At 43.4% G+C, this 18,228-nt stretch overlaps 1 protein-coding gene across 1 annotated transcript; it reads right to left on the reverse strand.

Moving 5' to 3' along the window:
• Positions 1 to 6,912: 6,912 nt before the first annotated feature.
• On the reverse strand, positions 6,913 to 12,835 carry LOC308307947 (neurogenic locus notch homolog protein 2-like). The gene is made up of 5 exons (XM_080753286.1): positions 12,721 to 12,835; positions 11,352 to 11,439; positions 10,881 to 11,015; positions 9,267 to 9,523; positions 6,913 to 7,685 (listed from the first exon to the last, which is right to left on the reverse strand). Exons 2-5 carry the CDS (start codon positions 11,386 to 11,388, stop codon positions 7,584 to 7,586), a joined length of 531 nt encoding a protein of 176 aa, XP_080609412.1. The 5' UTR covers positions 11,389 to 11,439; positions 12,721 to 12,835; the 3' UTR covers positions 6,913 to 7,583.
• Positions 12,836 to 18,228: the final 5,393 nt, after the last annotated feature.

The raw sequence follows: 18,228 nt of genomic DNA on the forward strand, positions 1-18,228 counted from the left end.
GTTAAACACGTGCGGATCAACAGATGGGAGCGATTCTCCACGCTCTCGCGGATGCCTCCTGTCCATTCCAGCGAGCAGGAATGGGGGGAAAAAAAACAGTTTTGAATGACGCGTTCCCACTTCCCCCCGTCCGCTTTTGTTCGCCGCGAGTGGTAACGGTAAAGTGAGACGCGTTTTGTGGAGAAGTCACAAAAAAAAAGGCAACACAGATCACATTGTGTGTCTCCCGCCGCGGGACGTCTCTCCCGTGATGCCTCAGTCCCGCTTTTGTCTGCCGGCGGAGAACCGACTCGAACCACAGAAGTGTCTTTAATCGCCCTCTCTGATGTGTCTGCGGTTGAGTCGCACGGCAGGGAGCCGCAGACACGAAAAGAGCTGCAAAATGAGGCAAAACAGAGTCAAAAACAAGTCAGCTGAGTTTTGTGTTTCACATTCATAGGCTATTTAAGGATGCGAATTAGAACACGTCGAGCATCGTCAGGCTGACTGATATGTTGTTGTTGGAGACTCGGAGATAAGAATGTGAAACGCAAGAGAGGAAGGGTATACTGGGTCTTACTGGGTGGTACTAGAGCAGTGGTTCTCAGTCTTTTACATCTCAAGGTCTTTCCTTAACTCTGACAGTGTGCAAATGGAACCAAATGGACCCGTAAGGGTCCATTTGGTTCCATTTGCACACTGTCAGAGTTACAGACTTGAAAGGGTCAATTTAGTCCCCCCTAAAGGAACCTAGAGAGTCCCTGGAATCCACTTTGAGAACCACTGTACTAGAGGTTATGTACTGGGTTAAAGTGCTTTTGGAGGTGCGCTATATGGCCCCCAGTCCTCAACAATACATGCAATTCCAATTGGGGTCTGATTCAGTGTTAATTTTGTCGACTACTTTTTTTTTCACAAAAACTAACTAAGAACTCAGCTATGATCACACAAACTTTAAGAATAAATATATTGACTATTTTGTTAAAACATAAAAACTAGGCCAAAATGTTAGGGAGGGACTGGTAGAGAAGAGATCCAAAAAGACAAGTAATTTCATGGTTGGTCGCGCTCGTGGGATGCGCTGTGAAAATAGCAGATCTACAAGCTCACCATGCGTTCCTCTGCGGCACATTGTGAGCTTGTAGATTGGCTATATTGTCATTATGCAAACAAGTGTAAAATCACCCATCAGGGCCTGCCAAAATATTTTTTGTCGACTAAAACTAAAACCTTTCAGATGACTAACATATGACTAAAACCAAAGGAAATGTGCTGTCAAAATTAACATTGATTGGATGAGGCATTCACGATAGACAGTTTTCTGTAAGAAATAGGCCCTCTACTATTGTGGAAGCCAAATACATGCAAACAATAATGGAAATGAATGATTCAAACTCAGTTTGCCTTTCACTTGACCCCCGAGAAGATCTTTGCCTAAACTCATAATGTTTCTGCATAACAGTAGCATGACTTGTGTAGCATTTGTGGCGCCCCCTATGGTTCCAAGGGAAATCCCTTTTAGTTCCATGTTCAGAAGTACCTCAAGGTGTGATTAAAACTTGGGGTTAATCAAATTCATGATTCATGAATTCTGACTGTGTGCGTGTGCGTGTGCGTGTGTGTGTGTGTGTGTGTGTGTGTGTGTGTGTGTGTGTGTGCCAGTGCGCCAGTGCGCGCGCGTGTGTGTATGTGTGTTCGTTGATGAATGCCGGCAGCACACCACATGCTGTACATGTACTGTAACTGTGTGTGTGCGTGTCAAACATCCACAGCGAAGCATACGGTATCAAAACGTTTATATGTGCGTTTGCCAAAATGCCATCGGCACATAGCATACCAGTAACTCTGTGTGTGTGTGTGTGTGTGTGTGTGTGTGTGTGTGTGTGTGTGTGTGTGTGTGTGTGTGTGTGTGTGTGTGTGTGTGTGTGTGTGTGTGTGTGTGTGTGTGTGTGTCTCTGCACATCAGTGAGCACAGAGCAACATGTCTGCGGTGTCTTCATGCGGGGCAGAGTCAGAGGTCTGATTATGCATGTGAGCATGAGAGTTTAATTTGCACTTTTCATTTGGAGTGATTGGCACTTGCAGATGGTTCTGCCCCGGGCTGTTTAAGTACAGTGGACATTTATTCCCTTCCCTTCATGTATATTCATGTTATGTTCATGTATATTCATGTCTGCTGAACAACCACAGTGTGTCAGAGAGAAATTTGGTTCGTTAGGGAGTGGTTGTGTGGTGCACGTGCGACGCGTTCGTTTTACGTGTGTGTGTGCGACGCGTTCGTTTTACGTGTGTGTGTGTGTGTGTGTGTCTGTGTTTTGTTACAGATGTGTGTCACTGCATGTGTGAGAGTAGTAATGACTTTGTGCATTATGTCTGCATGTGCACTCGCCTGTGTGTGTGTGTGTGTGGCTGCACATCCGTGTTTACCAGTGGTGGGAATGAACTAAGTACTTAACTAGTGTACTCTTTTTAGTTATTTGTAGGCCTAGCTTACTTGAGTATTTCCAATTTCCATAACTTTTATCCAATCTTGGATCCAAATATTGTACTCTTACTCCACTGCATTTATTTGAGAACTTTAGATCCACAAGCTCACAATGCGCCACGACGCAACGCATTGTGAGCTTGCAGATCTGCTATTTACAAAAGATGTGTTTGAAAACTTGAAATGGGACATTCTGCATAATTACATTTTGTTGCCAATATTTTGTTTACTTTCGCTCAAGTAAAGTTTGAATTCTGGACTTTAAAAGTAGTTCTACATTGCAGTATTGATACTTTTACTTACTTTTACGTGTGTGTGCGTGTGCGTGTGCGTGTGCGTGTGGGAAGCTCCCTGTACCCTGACAGTGACGGGCCATTTCCTGTTTCATGGTAGCAGTGAAACATTGGAATCATATTAATGGTTTCAGTGGGATGATAACTTCTGCCCCTTCTTTTGTTTGTTTCTGTCTTTCTTTCCACTCTTTCTCAACTATCTTTCTTTCCCTCTCATCCCTCTGTTCTCTTCTCCTCCAATGTTTGTTTTGTTTTGTTTCTTTCCGCACACACACACACACACACACACGCGCACGCACACGCACACGCACACGCACACACACACTGAGTGTCTAAAATGAACAATTTGTAGGGGAGGAGATTCCTACATATGGGAAACAATTAAGATCTCTCTCTCTCTCTCTCTCTCTCTCTCTCTCTCTCTCTCTCTCTCTCTCTCTCTCTCCATTGAATTGAATATGTTGTTTCTAGAATGTGGGAGGATTGATCTGATTTAATAGTAAAGTATAACATCTTGTTTTTTTAGTGCCTGGAGCATTTTATTTTACATTTGTGAGAATATTATTATGCACATATTGCAAAGTGTGTGAAGACACAGGCCTCTTGTTTAAATAAAGGTATTTTAAAAGTCAAAGTATCTCTTTCTCTCTCTCTGACGCAATTCAAATGTATTTTTTTTGTTGCCATTTTTGAATAGTTTTGAAGACCTATACAAGGTCATTGTACCTTATTTTGATTATTGGTAATTAATTTCAATATTTCAGTAATAGGCTTTGTATATTGAATCGGTCATATGTACCGTGTACAAAGTCTAAAAGGCAAGACCCCCAGGTGTCCATGAGGGTTTTCCAGGAGGCCCCTGGCAAAATGATTTATAGTTAGGATTATAATATGAAATGACCTTTCTATGTACTCCCCTCCCCAAATGTAATGCGTGGGTGTGCTTGCATGTGAGTATAATATTGCAGTAGTCCTCAAATGGGGTATACGAGGACCCCCAGGGGTCCATGAGGGGTTTCCAGGGGGTCCCTGGCAAAATGATTAATAGTTAGGATTAGAATAGGAATCAAATGGACTCTATAGGCCCCGTTCAGACCGCCAGCCCAAATCCAATTTTTTTTTTCACTCTCTGCCAAATCTCTTTGCCAAAAAATAGCCGATCTACAAGCTCACAATGCTGCGTTGTGAGCTTGTAGATCTGCAATTTTTTGGCAAATGTTCAGCCCCAGGATAATGGATGTTGGGGATATTTTGATTATCGCGATAATATCGTAAATCGAGATTCGCAATTTCTTTGGTCACAATAATCGTGATGTGAAACTTTACTCTGAGGCCACGTTTACACAGCAACAATCAGAACAGAAAACGGCAAAGCGCCGCCGCGTTCTCACTTTTTATTCTGCTGTTTACACGGAGCAGTGTACAACAGTGATTGAAAACGCTGTAGTGTGCATGCCAGGTGGCTAGGTGGCAGTGTGACGTGTTGCCAGTTAGGCCACTCACACATGTATAAACCACTTCCGTTCTACTTCCTATATCGCAGCTGTCTGTTTACACCGTGGCTCTCCGCACTGCTGAGCGATGAAATACGTCGTGCGAGCGACAAAGCTTCGTGCCGCGAAGTCGTCCACCCCTCCTTTTTCCGCTCGCAGAGTCTCTATTTGAGCGAGGTTTCGCGGCGATGTCCATAGAGTTAAAAGGGTCATATCTCGCCCACAAACACTTTTTATTATTATAGATTTATTTGATTGGTTCAGGCTACGTCGCAACTCAATGGCCGACGCTCCGTATGGGGACAGTTCTTCGCGCGGCATCGCTGTCGGAATGCTCGCTCGCTGGCAGTGCGAATGAGCTGTAACTCTGTTCCCGTCTTCTCCAGAGACCGCTGTCGACTAAACTGGGCCTGAGAATGTACAAATTAATATAACCTGTATCGCCTTTGACCCTATACGGGGTCAATTTAGTTCCATATGCACTCTGTCAGAGTTATAGGGGTTCCGTGGCCCTTCATACCATAGTGAGGGGTCCTTGAAATGAAAAAGTTTGAGAACCACTGACCAAAATGCAGCATGCTTGCGGCTGAGCGTAGTTTGTTATCGTGTTTATTGTGGTATTTGCGTCGTGTTGGGTGCATGAGGGCGTTTGCGAGCGAGCGAGCATCTGTGTGTGTGTGTGTGTGTGTGTGTGTGTGTGTGTGTGTGTGTGTGTGTGTGTGTGTGTGTGTGTGTGTGCGCGCGCGCGCACTCATCATGCCTGTGTGTGAGCATAGTTTATTGCTGTACTGTATCTATTGTTGTGTGGTTTATTACTGTACTTATTGCCTCGTTGTGCTCTTTTTACTCTTTGCTGCTATAATGCCCTGAATTCCCCTTGGGGGATTAATAAAGGTTATGGTAGCCTACGTGTTCCAGTTCATCTCGAACGTGTTCAGTCTCTCCAGAGGCTGCGTGTTGGAGCTGTTGGAGCCGTGTGTGCAAGAGAGTTGTTTCTTTCAGTGGTGGAAAAAAAGTACTTATTTTTACCTTTACCTTTAACACCAAATCATCACCTTTTCCAAAGGTGAAAGTATTCATTGTGCAGAATAGCCCATTATACATATGGTATCGTAATTATTCAGTGGTGTAAAGTAACTAAGTAGATTTACTTAAGTACCGTACTTAAGTACAGTTTTGAGGTATTTGTACTTGAGTATTTCCTGTTTTCAGTACTTTTACTTCTAGCCCACTACATCTCAGATACAAATATTAAACTTTTACTCCACTACATTTATTTGAAAACTTTAGTTACTAGTTACTTTGCAGATATAAATTCGAACATTATAAAACATACATTAATCCACTTTAGCCCTATTTTATACCGTGGCTATTTGAAAATAGCCAATCTACAAGCTCACAACGCGTCGCAATTGTGAGCTTGTAGATCGGCTATTTTCAAACATGTTGTACTTTTACTTTTGGTGCTATTTATGATGCCAATACTTTATTACTTTTACTCAAGTACATTTTAATTACATTTACTTGTAACAGAGTATTTCTATTTTGCAGCATTGATACTTTTACTTAAGTCAAATATGTGAGTACTTTTTACACCACTATAATTATTAATGCAGTAATGTGAGTAAAAAGTACAATTTCTGCCTCTGAGATGCAGATGCAGTAGATGTATAAAGTACAGTACCTCAATACTGTACTTATGAGTAGCCTATACTACTTGAGTAGATGTACTTAGACTTTCACCATTGGTTTCTTTAAAAGCAGATTGCAGTTGTCGTTTTGGAGGGCCTTCTGTATGTTACACTATAATACATTATAATACGTTGCTCCTATGCTTCATTTCGTTCCCCCAGGGTCATACTTTCCATTTCCATCGTTGCTCCCCTCGTCCCCTAGGAATTTCCAGAGGACGTTACATGCATGTTTTAGTATATCTATACAAAAAGAAAAGTGCGATAGCATGCAGTTTCCTGGTAGTGGAGTCAGTTCAAGGATTCAGGCGATGGGAACACAATAAGGTCATGGCACGTGGAAGAAAAGTTCTCGGCGTTTGCGGTATACGTGCGTTCGTTCGTCCCACAGAGCAGAGGCAGCGAGAGAGAGACGAGCGGACTCCTGTGTTTCGTGTGTTGTTATAGTTTTTTTTTTTCCTTTCTCCCTCCCTGCTGAAAAAAACAGCTAAGACCAGCTTAAGCTGGTCCAGCTAAAACCAGCTACTTTTTGCTGGTCTTAGCTGGACCAGCTTAAGGGTAGGTTTTCACCGCCATCTTGCTTTTTGACCAGCTTTATGCTGGTAGGTTTAGCTGGTCTATGCTGGTTTAAGCTGGTGTTATTAGCTGGTTTTGGTTTAGCTGGTAGCTGGTTTAAGCTGGTATTATTAGCTGGTCAAAGCTGGTTTAGGTTTAGCTGGTCAAAGCTGGTTAAAGCTGGTAGCTGGTATAGCTGGTATTATTAGCTGGTCTAAGATGGTTCAGGTTTAGCTGGTCTATGCTGGTAGATGGTTTAAACTGGTATTATTAGCTGGTAGCTGGTCTAGGCTGGTTTAAGCTGGTAGGTACATTAACTTTGCCTGGAAAGGATGCATGGTCATGGTGAATTTCAGCCAGGTTCTCACAGCACATGCCATATAAAAACAGTATATAAAAGTGAGCAAAATCATATATCAATTTCATACATACATACATTTATTTAACACAGCTTACAAAGAACCTCAAAAACAACATTCATAAATAAATAACAAATAAATACATAAACTTCAAGATCTGTGAGAACAGTTGTGCTCGTCAAATTTCATACCTAATTTGGTTTAACCCATTTAGGCCTAACCTCCTAAATCAGAAATTAGCCTACAAAAACAAATATGTTGCAACATACTGTACATGTACTGTAAGCCCCTCCCATACACTAAAATGTGTACCCGGCCTGAATGGGTTAAAGCTTTATGGAGCAGCATCTTCACATACATTTGTCGTTTTATCTTTAAACTACTCCTTTAAGTTACTACCCAGCAGTACATGAGCAGTTATGACCAATGATTATTCCATCGGGAGTTACTTCCACAGCAAGTAAATGAGGACTCTCCCTTTTTTTCCCATGGATCTGTAGCATTTTGCATTCATAGAAGTAGCTATGAGCGTTAAGTCACATACATGAGTTTGTGTGTGGATAGTTGCGGCCCAGTTGTGTTTGTGGGTGGATAGTTCTGGCCCAGGCCTGCTGCAGTCTGCATTCTCTCTGTAGTTCATTGAACTTTGCGGTGATAACGCAACCATTGCCATTGTCCAGGGTGAGATATCTGCAGCGCCTCTACATCTTTTGTCTATTGTCCTTTCTTTAGATGTCCTTTTTTCTGAAATTAATCTCCCCATAGCCGTCTTCCTCTTGTAAGATCTTCTGCATTAATGGTCTTCTCCTGCAGCTACCACTGGAATCAGTCTGAAAGAAAACAAACAACAATCCCCACCAACAAAAAAATATATAATTAGAGGAAAGAAAAGATGAGTATTAAAATGTTTTCATTTACCTCTATTGTTTTATCGATTTTAGTGCGTACAAGTGGCTAAATATGTAATTTTAGACACAATAAGCTGTCAATTTCTTTGTTACTATTTACACCAGCACCTATTTTTATATTATTTTTTATTTTATTTAACCAGATAAAAACACATTGAGACATGATCTCTTTTTCGAGTGTGACCTGGCCAAGAGGCAGAAATAAAAAATTACACAATCCTTGCTTACATACAACTTACAAGACATCACAACAAAAATAGAACATCCATGATACACAAACATATACCTAAAAACTCCAAAAATACAAAGTGTACACTAAATAATAAACTAGTTTGCAATTCACAGGTAGCAGTACACGCACAGTGTGCCCAATGTACCCAAAGGAAGAGATCACAGAGCAAACACCTTCTAAGCCTGGCCGCACTCCCTCGGACTTCCTACTGGGTCCCATCAGCCAATCGTCTATTCCCGTCTATTGCCGTAATTTATGAAATTAATCATAATTTTTTGAAAAATACAGTCGCAGGTCGTGCTCTGTCTCTTTAAGAGACATTGCGCAATCAGATCACGTCAGAAACGTGATGACGTCATCGGCTGGCTCTGCCACTGGCTCCACGAGCGGCCATTACGTTCCCCTTCACTGTGTGTGCTGCAGCCTGGTTTAGCCCATCCCCTCGTGTTTTTCGACCAGACGACAGGCGAAATGGAGGCTTCGGAATGAGTGGAATACATGGAATTAGATCGATGTGCGTGCGACGAGGACGTAATGTACTTTCGAACGCTGTTTTTTCTCGCGGATTACCCCATCTCGCTCCATGCAAATGAACGGCAGAAATACAGCCAGCAGCAGCTTCTAAGTAAGTGGCCGCCCAAACACGTAGTGTGTGCACGTCCTGCTGGTTTGCACTGAACGACCCGCGCGCGTTGTTTATCATTTGGTGTGTTTGTTTTTTAAAATATGTTTATAAATAAAACGCTGATTGCACGGCAGTACCGGGGTTCAGGGGGTTCTGCCGGGGCTTGGAAGGTGTTAATTACAGGTCTGAAAAAGTGCAAGCGTTTGTAGGTCTATAAGTCACATCTGCCCATGAAAAAGTGTAGTTTTTTTTTATGTCCAACATATTTGTATTTAACTTCGTTAAGTTAACATGAGTATAACTAAACACATTTTAAACTAAATCAAAGTGTTACATTTCACGATTCCAATTCAAAAGAAGCAAAAATAGCATATCTACAATAGCAGGCTCAAGTGGTTAAATATCAAAAAAAAAAAATGTTTTACATGAATCCAAAATACACTGATGATTGTGCTGTCAAATTATGAAACTATATGGAATCTATGAAAAGGTTTGGGGGGGTCCCTGCTTCATCTCTCCCTCAACTAAGGGGCCCTTGGCCTGAAAACGTTGAAGACCCCTGATCTAGTAAGCATAAGCGGTTTTGCATAATAAAACTGTAATCACGATGTTAGTTCAACATGGAATTCCTATGCTATTCTCTCACCTGGAAGACTCCCTGCATGCGTCGGCGGACACGGCGACGTGCAGCGGGGTTCTGCCCATGTGGTCCAGCAGCCTCTTGGCGGCATCTGCGCTCTCCCGTGTGGTCGGTCTGCACCGCCAGCGTGGCACTCTGGGTGATGAGGTCCGAGATGATGCTGGGGCCCGGCTCGTCGCCTCCGCTCTCCTCCTCGCCGTGCAGGCCGCACTCTGAGCTTCCTCCGGTACGCAGAGACGCCAGCATCAGCGGGATGATGCTGTCTGGGGGAGAGGATAACAGAGGGATACATGGTTCAGCCGGGGTTCATCTGGAGGAGTTAAGGTCGTTACACACTGCGGTGTTTTTTCTGCCGAATATAGGAGCGAATTTCAGAGCACTTAAATAAAGAAATCAACCTCACGTTATGTTAATCACGATTGCACACTCCCGCCCAATTCGTATTTATTTTTCGACCACAGGGTCCCTTGCTCTCTCTCTCTGTCTTTGCCCTGAAAAAAAGTATTTCGCAAAGAAAAAACGCAGCAGTGTGCAACCAGCTTTACAGTACATTTTCTATTTATTTCCAAACCTTCAAAATGTAAACTATTCTGTTCTCCCCAATTGACGAATTGGGAGTCATTCTCCCAGTTCCCTTTGAACTATGCACTACACCAGGGGTGGGCAACTTTGATGATTGAGAGGGCCACTATATTTCCACTGTCACTCCAGAGGGCCACATTGCATATTGCTACGTCCTACTTTGTCATTCTAGTATCTCATACAAAAGAAGCAAAAATAGCCGATCTACAAGCTCAAAACGCGTCGTGCTGCAACACATTTTGAGCTGTAACACTTTGATTTAATTTAAAATGTGTCGCTGGTTTTCCATGTATGCACTACACACTCCCTGTTGCTTCTAACCCCTACTGTTGGTCTTGCGGAGCACGTATACAACTACATGCATCCTCCGATGCACATGGAGTCACTGATCGTTTATTTTCACCTGTCAGTGAGGTGTGCATAACGGATGCTATCCCTCATGATTCTACTCCTCTCTGAACTGGTGCCCCAACCAGCAAGGTGGGAGTGCTGAGAGGCATGTAGTTTACCCCTTGCTTTAGTCAGTGTGACCCAAATTTACAATAAAATGAACTATCCAAAAACAAATTCAAGTTCATGGCGATTGAGCCAACTGTATTAAAACCAACCAACATCCAAAGTGCTGACAATATCCTTACTGAATGTGTATTCTTTTGTAAATGGCCGTATTAGACCGAGAGAAGAACAACAGTGAAGAAGAAATAAAAAAGGGGGCAGAATAGACCAGTTCCACCTGATGTGGGAAAGATTTCTTCTCCATGTTAATGGATTGTAATGACAAGTGTTTCTATTTGTATGGATAGCATAGCATAGAAATCCTCCTTCCCTTTTTATTTTTAGCTGTTTTTGTTTTGGACTCTTGTGTAGGTATTTGGTTATGTTGTGTTGTTCAAAAATCCAATAAAATATGAATCACACACTCACACAGTCTCACACTCACTCACACTCACTCACACACACACACACACACACACACACACACACACACACACACACACACACACACACAAAAGAAGCAGTCAAAACAATAAGCCATACCTGGTCCTTTGACATTGACACCCAGACAATCTGAGTCCAGGTCGGCCTGAGGTCGGGTGAGGTCAGCAGCCTTGCCTTGCTGCAGCGTCCACTCTCTCCTCCATCCATGCTGGGCAGCAGAGGCCTGTCTTCCATCTGGCAGGGGTTTTAAATACGCTTTAGTACACATGGCTTTGTCTGTTTGTCCTGTGTCTGTCCGGACTGTCATTGGTCAATTGGTGTCCGTTTGTATGGCCAAGGTCAAATTGGCCAAGGTTCGCGGGACGCTTAATGAAATTAACGCACTTCACACTGGGGGTGATTTTGACGTTCTGTATAGTATTTATGGGCTAGAATATATACTGGATGGTTAGCAATGTTTGTGTCCATGGTCATGTTGCGTTTTATTGTCTATTTTTATTTCACTTATTCTACCAATGTGAAGCGAAAGCCAAGTGTTCACAAGTAAAGTTTCTGTTCCATTCTTCTCACCTGTGGTTTCTTGGGTGGAACCTCCTCCTCCAACCATCTCTGACTCCTGCCTCCATCGATAAGGGCCCCGTCCTGGGTCTTAAAGTTCCTAAGCAGAGAGAATCAGCGCTTTCATTTCAAGCTACAACATATACTGTGTGTGTGTGTGTGTGTGTGTGTGTGTGTGTGTGTGTGCGCGTGCGTGCGTGCGCGCACGCACACAGAGCAACGTGATTGTTTTATCAAAGGAGCCCTCTAAACCAGTGGTTCCCAAACTTTTCAGGCCGCGACCCCCAAATAATCATATAATTTACCTGGGGACCCCTCATCCTGACAAGCACTAAGAGTTGAGGAATTACATTTTGTATGTGAAAATAGCAGATCTATATGCTCTCAACGCTCGAGGCGATGTGAGCATGTAGATCGGCTATTTTCAAAATTTCAGCCTCTTATATTTTACAATTTGACCAATGTTTAATTTGTCATTTCAGAGGTATTAAAAAGTCCTTAAATTGTCACATTAGAAATATACATTAATTTAATCATCTGGGGACCCCCCCAAAATAATTATGGTGGTCCCGACCCACAGGTTGAGAACCACTGCTCTAAACAACAAAGGCGTTCTGTAAGAATAGCAACAGAAACCCCTCATCCATCCATCCATCCATCCATCCATCCGTCCACTCACTTGATTCCAAAGTATAATACAATAGAAACATGGCAAAGGGAGCAATGATATGGTTTGCCCATAGGCTTGTGGATTCAAAGCTTTCTGCTGTTTCTGTAACTATTTCTGTGTACTTCCAGTTTCTGTGTAGAAAAGAAAGCCACTCATTGCATATGTGCTCACTCCATTCTACTTGTGTGGCGTGATGTAGGCATATCTAATTAATATTAATGTTTGTTTTATATAGATTTGTATCAGTGGGCCGTGGTTTCGCTGTACTTGCAGCCAGAGAGCAGACACTTCGTCAGCAGACCACCTGCAGTTACACTCACTGTGGTGTCTGTTATCTGGTTCTCTCTCACAACTTCAAGTCACAAGTCAGACAGTTCTTTAGATTTTAGGGTAGTTACTTTCTTCGTATTTGGTGTTTATCATATTAGTATTTTCAATGGTCGTTGACTCGTTCCGAGCCGAATCACCACCGTGTTTACATGCCGTGGCCCTTGAGAGAACGCTGTTATGCGGCTGCTGATTATTAATCAAACTAATAACAGGCTTCTATGCATGGCTGTAGTTATTTTTTTTAAGGTGACACTGTGACCCGTTTGCCGTTCGGTTTTGTCATAGCTTTGTTTGTTTGGCTCAGCAGCAAATGTGTATTTCTGGTTGAAATATTGTGCAGCCGAGACAACATCATAATGTTGACTTTTTCACCAAACATACCTCTCAGTTTCAGTTGCGTTGGGGTGAAAGCTGATGTTTTTCAGCAAATCCTGTGGTTTTCAGGACAGCTGTCCCAAAAATGTCACCGCTTGCTCCTTGACAAAGAGGGAATATTTTGTATGCAACCCACACCACCACACCCTATGTGGATCAGAAATGAAATAGAATTTTTAGAAATAAGTAAACTATCGTGACTGACACTTTATGGATGACAAACTTGGCACTTAGCTGAAACAGACACATGACAAAATGGCTTATTATGGAAACTCAAGTCATTTTACACAGTTAAATAGCCTAGTTAAGAACACAAAACAAATAATGTATTACCTAAACCAGGGGTCTTCAACGTTTTCAGGCCGGGGACCCCCAAACTGATGGGGAGATGGAGCAGGGAGCCATATTTTTTATTTTATTTTAAACATGTACAAGTTACAGCGAGCAGGGTGGGCCGTACCACTACCATTTCTAAACATACTGAGAACCAATGTCAATAATATCAACAATCTGTCAAATGCATAGTAGTCATGTATTCAAGCTATTCAAAATGGATAGTCATGATTTATTGTAAAAAAAAAAAAAAAAAAAAACTTTTTTTTTTTAAAGCAATAATTTCGCGGACCCCCTGGCCCTGCAGTACCTCCGCGGACCCCCTAGGGGTCGCGGACCCCCTGTTGAAGACCCCTGACCTAAACAAACACAACAGAATGGGTGTATTATTATTATGAGCAAGCTATCAAAGCCACACGATGAAATGCAGTATCTCTCACTCTCTCTCACTCTCACACACTCACTCTCTCACACACACACACACACACACACACACACACACACACACACACACACACACACACACACACACACACACACACACACACACACACACACACACACACACACACACACACACACACACACACACACGTAATTCAAAGTAGACCTATTGTATAAATAAACTCAAGACAATTCCAGCATTGTAGCCCCTTTTACGAACTCCCGTTAGCATCGCGCTAGCGCTTTATGCTAGCGAAAAAAGGGGTTCTGCACTGACTGACCGTCATGTTTCAGGGCTATATTAATAGTATTTCTGTGTGTCAAAACTCACCTTAAGATGTCCGCTTCTGTTCTCCTTTCTTCTATCTTCTCTGAATCCGGTTTATTGCTGTGTTTATTGCATCCAGCAGCGCAACGCAACATCACAACTCTGTTGACAATGACTAGAGACAGCAGAGCAGCGCGAGCGAATCTTGGCGCCTCCTCTCGGATAAGCAACCTAGAATGCACCGGGCGTGTCGCGTGCAAAAAAAGAACAGATCTACAAGCTCACAACGCGTCGAATTGCGCAGCGTTGTAGATCTTTAGATCTGTTCTGTCTGTAACCACAGCAACGCAGCTCGCACAGAATGCTCTCCAATGCATTCTTCTGTCCTATGATTCTGTCACTGTGTGACTGCTTTTTTTCTTTTCCTTTTTCTTCTATTGTTCTAAGTTCTGCTTTGGCTTCATCCAGGAAGGGAGTTTTCTTTATAATGAATGGATGGATGCATTAATGGATGCATGTTGTCTTAATGATATTATAATAATAATTATAATAATCATAATTTATTATACATATTTTATGTCACATACAAGAAATGTAAAATAAATACATAATTTCTAGAAGCCTATATAATTTCCCTGAATTAGTGATATGTCTCAAGTCTATCCTTATGTGTAGAGGAAAATAATAAAAAATAAGGGAATGGATCATAGTCATTGAGAAAGTGATGTAAAATACTATTTCCAGCAAGGCCAGTCAGGCTAGATAGATTTTTAGCAGGAGACTCCTGATTGTCTCCACCAGGCCGAAAGGCATGGCCGAGACGTTTTGCACCCTGGCTGTGCAAACGCACTCCCTGGATTTTCGTGTGTGTGTGTGTGTGTGTGTGTGTGTGTGTGTGTGTGTGTGTGTGTGTGTGTGTGTGTGTGTGTCCAGAGCAGAACCTCTACCCCAAATGTTTCATATAATATAAATATAATATAATCCCACTACATAATCAGAACTGCACCAAAAAATAGTGTGTTTGTGTGTGTGTGTGTGTGTGTGTGTGTGTGTGTGTGTGTGTGTGTGTGTGTGTGTGTGTGTGTGTGTGTGTGTGTGTGTGTGTGTGTTTCCATCTGTAACTCCACGTTCAGCAGTTTGTCTAAAAAACATAATACAAAAATCAATAACGCATGTACCTTGCCCAACATCAACTTTATCACATTCAGATGTGTCTCTACTTCTCATAATCCCAAAATGTTTACAATTTTTCCCCACATTTTGGCCTGTAGGCGGCATATATTGCGCAATTCTTAGTTGGGAGTGGAGTGTCATTATCATCACCAACGTCTCAGGTTACAAGAGGGAAGGGGGGGGGTCAGATGCACACACACACACACAGAGAGAGAGAGAGAGAGAGAGAGAGAGAGAGAGAGAGAGGGGGGGGGGGGGTACAGTAAAGTACAGTAAGGTAAAGTACAGTACAGTACAGCAAGGTACAGTACAGTACAGAAAAGTACAGTACAGTAAGGTAAAGTAGATTACAGTAAGGTACAGTAGAGTATGAATGGATGGATGGATGGATGGATGGATGGATGGATGTGGATGGATGGATGGATGTGGATGGATGGATGGATGTGGATGGATGGATGGATGTGGATGGATGGATGGATGGATGGATGGATGGATGTGGATGGATGGATGGATGTGGATGGATGGATGTGGATGGATGGATGGATGGATGGATGGATGTGGATGGATGGATGTGGATGGATGGATATGGATGGATGGATGTGGATGGATGGATGGATGGATGTGGATGGATGGATGGATGGATGGATGGATGGATGTGGATGGATGGATGTGGATGGATGGATGTGGATGGATGGATGGATGGATGTGGATGGATGGATGTGGATGGATGTGGATGGATGGATGTGGATGGATGGATGGATGGATGGATGGATTTGGATGGATGGATGGATGGATAGATGGATGTGGATGGATGGATGGATGTGGATGGATGTGGATGGATGTGGATGGATGGATGTGGATGGATGGATGGATGTGGATGGATGGATGGATGGATGGATGGATGGATGGATGGATGGATGTGGATGGATGGATGGATGTGGATGGATGTGGATGTATGGATGTATGGATGGATGTATGTATGTATGGATGGATGTGGATGGATGGATGGATGTGGATGGATGGATGGATGGATGTGGATGGATGGATGTGGATGGATGGATGGATGGATGGATGGATGTGGATGGATGGATGTGGATGGATGGATGGATGGATGGATGTGGATGGATGGATGTGGATGGATGTGGATGGATGGATGGATGTGGATGGATGGATGGATGGATGGATGGATTGATTGCCATTTACACTATTTAGCATTTTGGAAAAAACTGCATATTTAATGTTGAGCTATCCTAAATTTGTATTGCTTAGCTGCCCACTGGACTGTATCCATCTCTGGGTACAGGGGACTTTCGCATAGGAAAGGGGCCAGGCCCCCGCAGGGGGCTTTTTTCTAGTATATATTTATATAAATATAGTTAATATATAACTATAATATATAATTTTGAGTTGTATGACTTGAGGCATTACATTTTGTTTAATATGGCTCTTGCAGATCTACATGCTCAACCAGATCGTCTATTTTCACAATTTCTGCCTCTAATATTTGACAACAATGTTTATTTTGTTTTTTATTTTTTAATTTTAAAGGTTGAATAGTCATTTTAGAAATGTTACCCTCTAAATGTCTATACACTTATACTGTATGCTGTTTACTGTTGAGTGAGAAAACAATGTTAACATTGAGCTTAACATCTGGGGAACTCCCAAAATAATGTTGGGACCCCCCCTGGGGGTCCCGACCCACAGGTTGAGAACCACTGATCTAGTAACTTGTGTATGGACTCATCTGGGGTCCCGACCCACAGGTTGAGAACCACTGATCTAGTAACTTGTGTATGGACTCATCTGGGGTCCCGACCCACAGGTTGAGAACCACTGAAAACTTGACCAGCCTATCACTGGTCTATCCAGCCTTCTGACCAGTCACCAGCTATGTCCAGCTGCTAAGCTGGTCTTTTGCTGGTCTATCCAGCCTTCTGACCAGTCACCAGCTATGTCCAGCTGCTAAGCTGGTCTTTTGCTGGTCTATCCAGCCTTCTGACCAGTCACCAGCTATGTCCAGCTGGTAAGCTGGTCTTTTGCTGGTCTATCCAGACTTCTGACCAGTCACCAGCTATGTCCAGCTGGTAAGCTGGTCTTTTGCCGGTCAGTCCACCCATTTGACCAGCTACCAGCTTTGCTTAGCTGGTCTGTCCAGCCAGCCAGCTGGCTGACCATCAAAGACCAGCTGAATCCAGCTTAGACCAGCTATAACCAACTACACTGACAAACCAGCTGGACCAGCCTGACCAGCTTGTCCAGCCTGGTATACCATCTAAACCAGCCTCAGGCCAGCCTCAGACCATCTAAGACCAGTTAATACAAGCTTATAACCAGCTAAAACCAGCTACCATCTTAAGCTGGTTTTAGCTGGTTTTTTCAGCAGGGCTGTCCTTTATTTTTCCAGGGAAAGGTTTTTGCTGAGCTTGCACGGTCTTTTTTCAGCCCGTGCCCTACTTGAAATGTGTACACTTGTGCACATTCACACCTGGGGGAGCTGCCCGGCCCTGTCGCACCCTCCTATGGTCAGTCAGCCAGTGAAGCAGCTTCGTCGCAGCCAGGTGTGTGTGTGTGTGTGTGTGTGTGTGGGGGGGGGGGGGGGGGGGGGGCTCGGTGCCTTGCTCAAGGGGAATGACCGACCCGTGTCGTGGGGAGGTCTCGTAATGCGGTTCTCGCTCTCGCTCCCGCAAAGGCACCTCTAACACCTCCCGTTCTCCTCGCGTGTTCCATGTGGCGGCGCGGGAAGTTGAGCGAGAGGACGCCGCGTTCCCAGGGATTTGAACTCTCAACTTTTCGCCGTGGCTGATAAGTTCAGAGCAGGTACGAGCTGCAACAGAGGAGCCGTAGAGGACACAGGAACACATATGCTGCAGCTGCTTCGTTTCACGGCTGGCGGTGGTTCTCAAAGTGGGGCTCGGGTACCCCCCCATGGGTCCTCGAGGGGGTTCCAGGGAGTCCCCAGCGAAATGAGGAACGGTCTGACTACATCGCTATTCTGGGGCAAACGTTCGTGCGAAAATAGCCTCTCTAGACGATCTCAACATGTCATAGCACAGTGTGTTGTGTGTTTCTATAGGCTTTTTTCAGCTAATTAAAAAACATTAATTGGCCAATGATAGATCCCTGAAAGTCCCTGGTCAACACACTTTATAGGGTTTAAGTGGTTAATTTCACAACTATTACACCAGTAGTGAAATTGTGTGAGTAGTGACCAATATATCATTGATTGCGACCGAAGGTCGCAGTTTACCATGAGAAATGTCACAGCTTGTCCGCGTGTAGATGTGTATGTACAC

The sequence above is a fragment of the Nannobrachium achirus genome (genome assembly GCF_963921795.1).
Source record: "Nannobrachium achirus genome assembly, chromosome: 22".
NCBI lineage: Eukaryota > Metazoa > Chordata > Actinopteri > Myctophiformes > Myctophidae > Nannobrachium > Nannobrachium achirus.

What these genes read in the sequence shown, in the direction of transcription:
- LOC308307947 (XM_080753286.1), bottom strand. Translation starts at nt 11,388, where the DNA reads ATGGTTGGAGGAGGAGGTTCCACCCAAGAAACCACAG. An exon ending in TGTCAATGTCAAAGGACCAG is followed by an intron (nt 9,524 to 10,880) that starts GTATGGCTTATT and finishes CCTCTCCCCCAG; the next exon opens with ACAGCATCATCCCGCTGATG. An exon ending in GCATGCAGGGAGTCTTCCAG is followed by an intron (nt 7,686 to 9,266) that starts GTGAGAGAATAG and finishes GTTTTCTTTCAG; the next exon opens with ACTGATTCCAGTGGTAGCTG.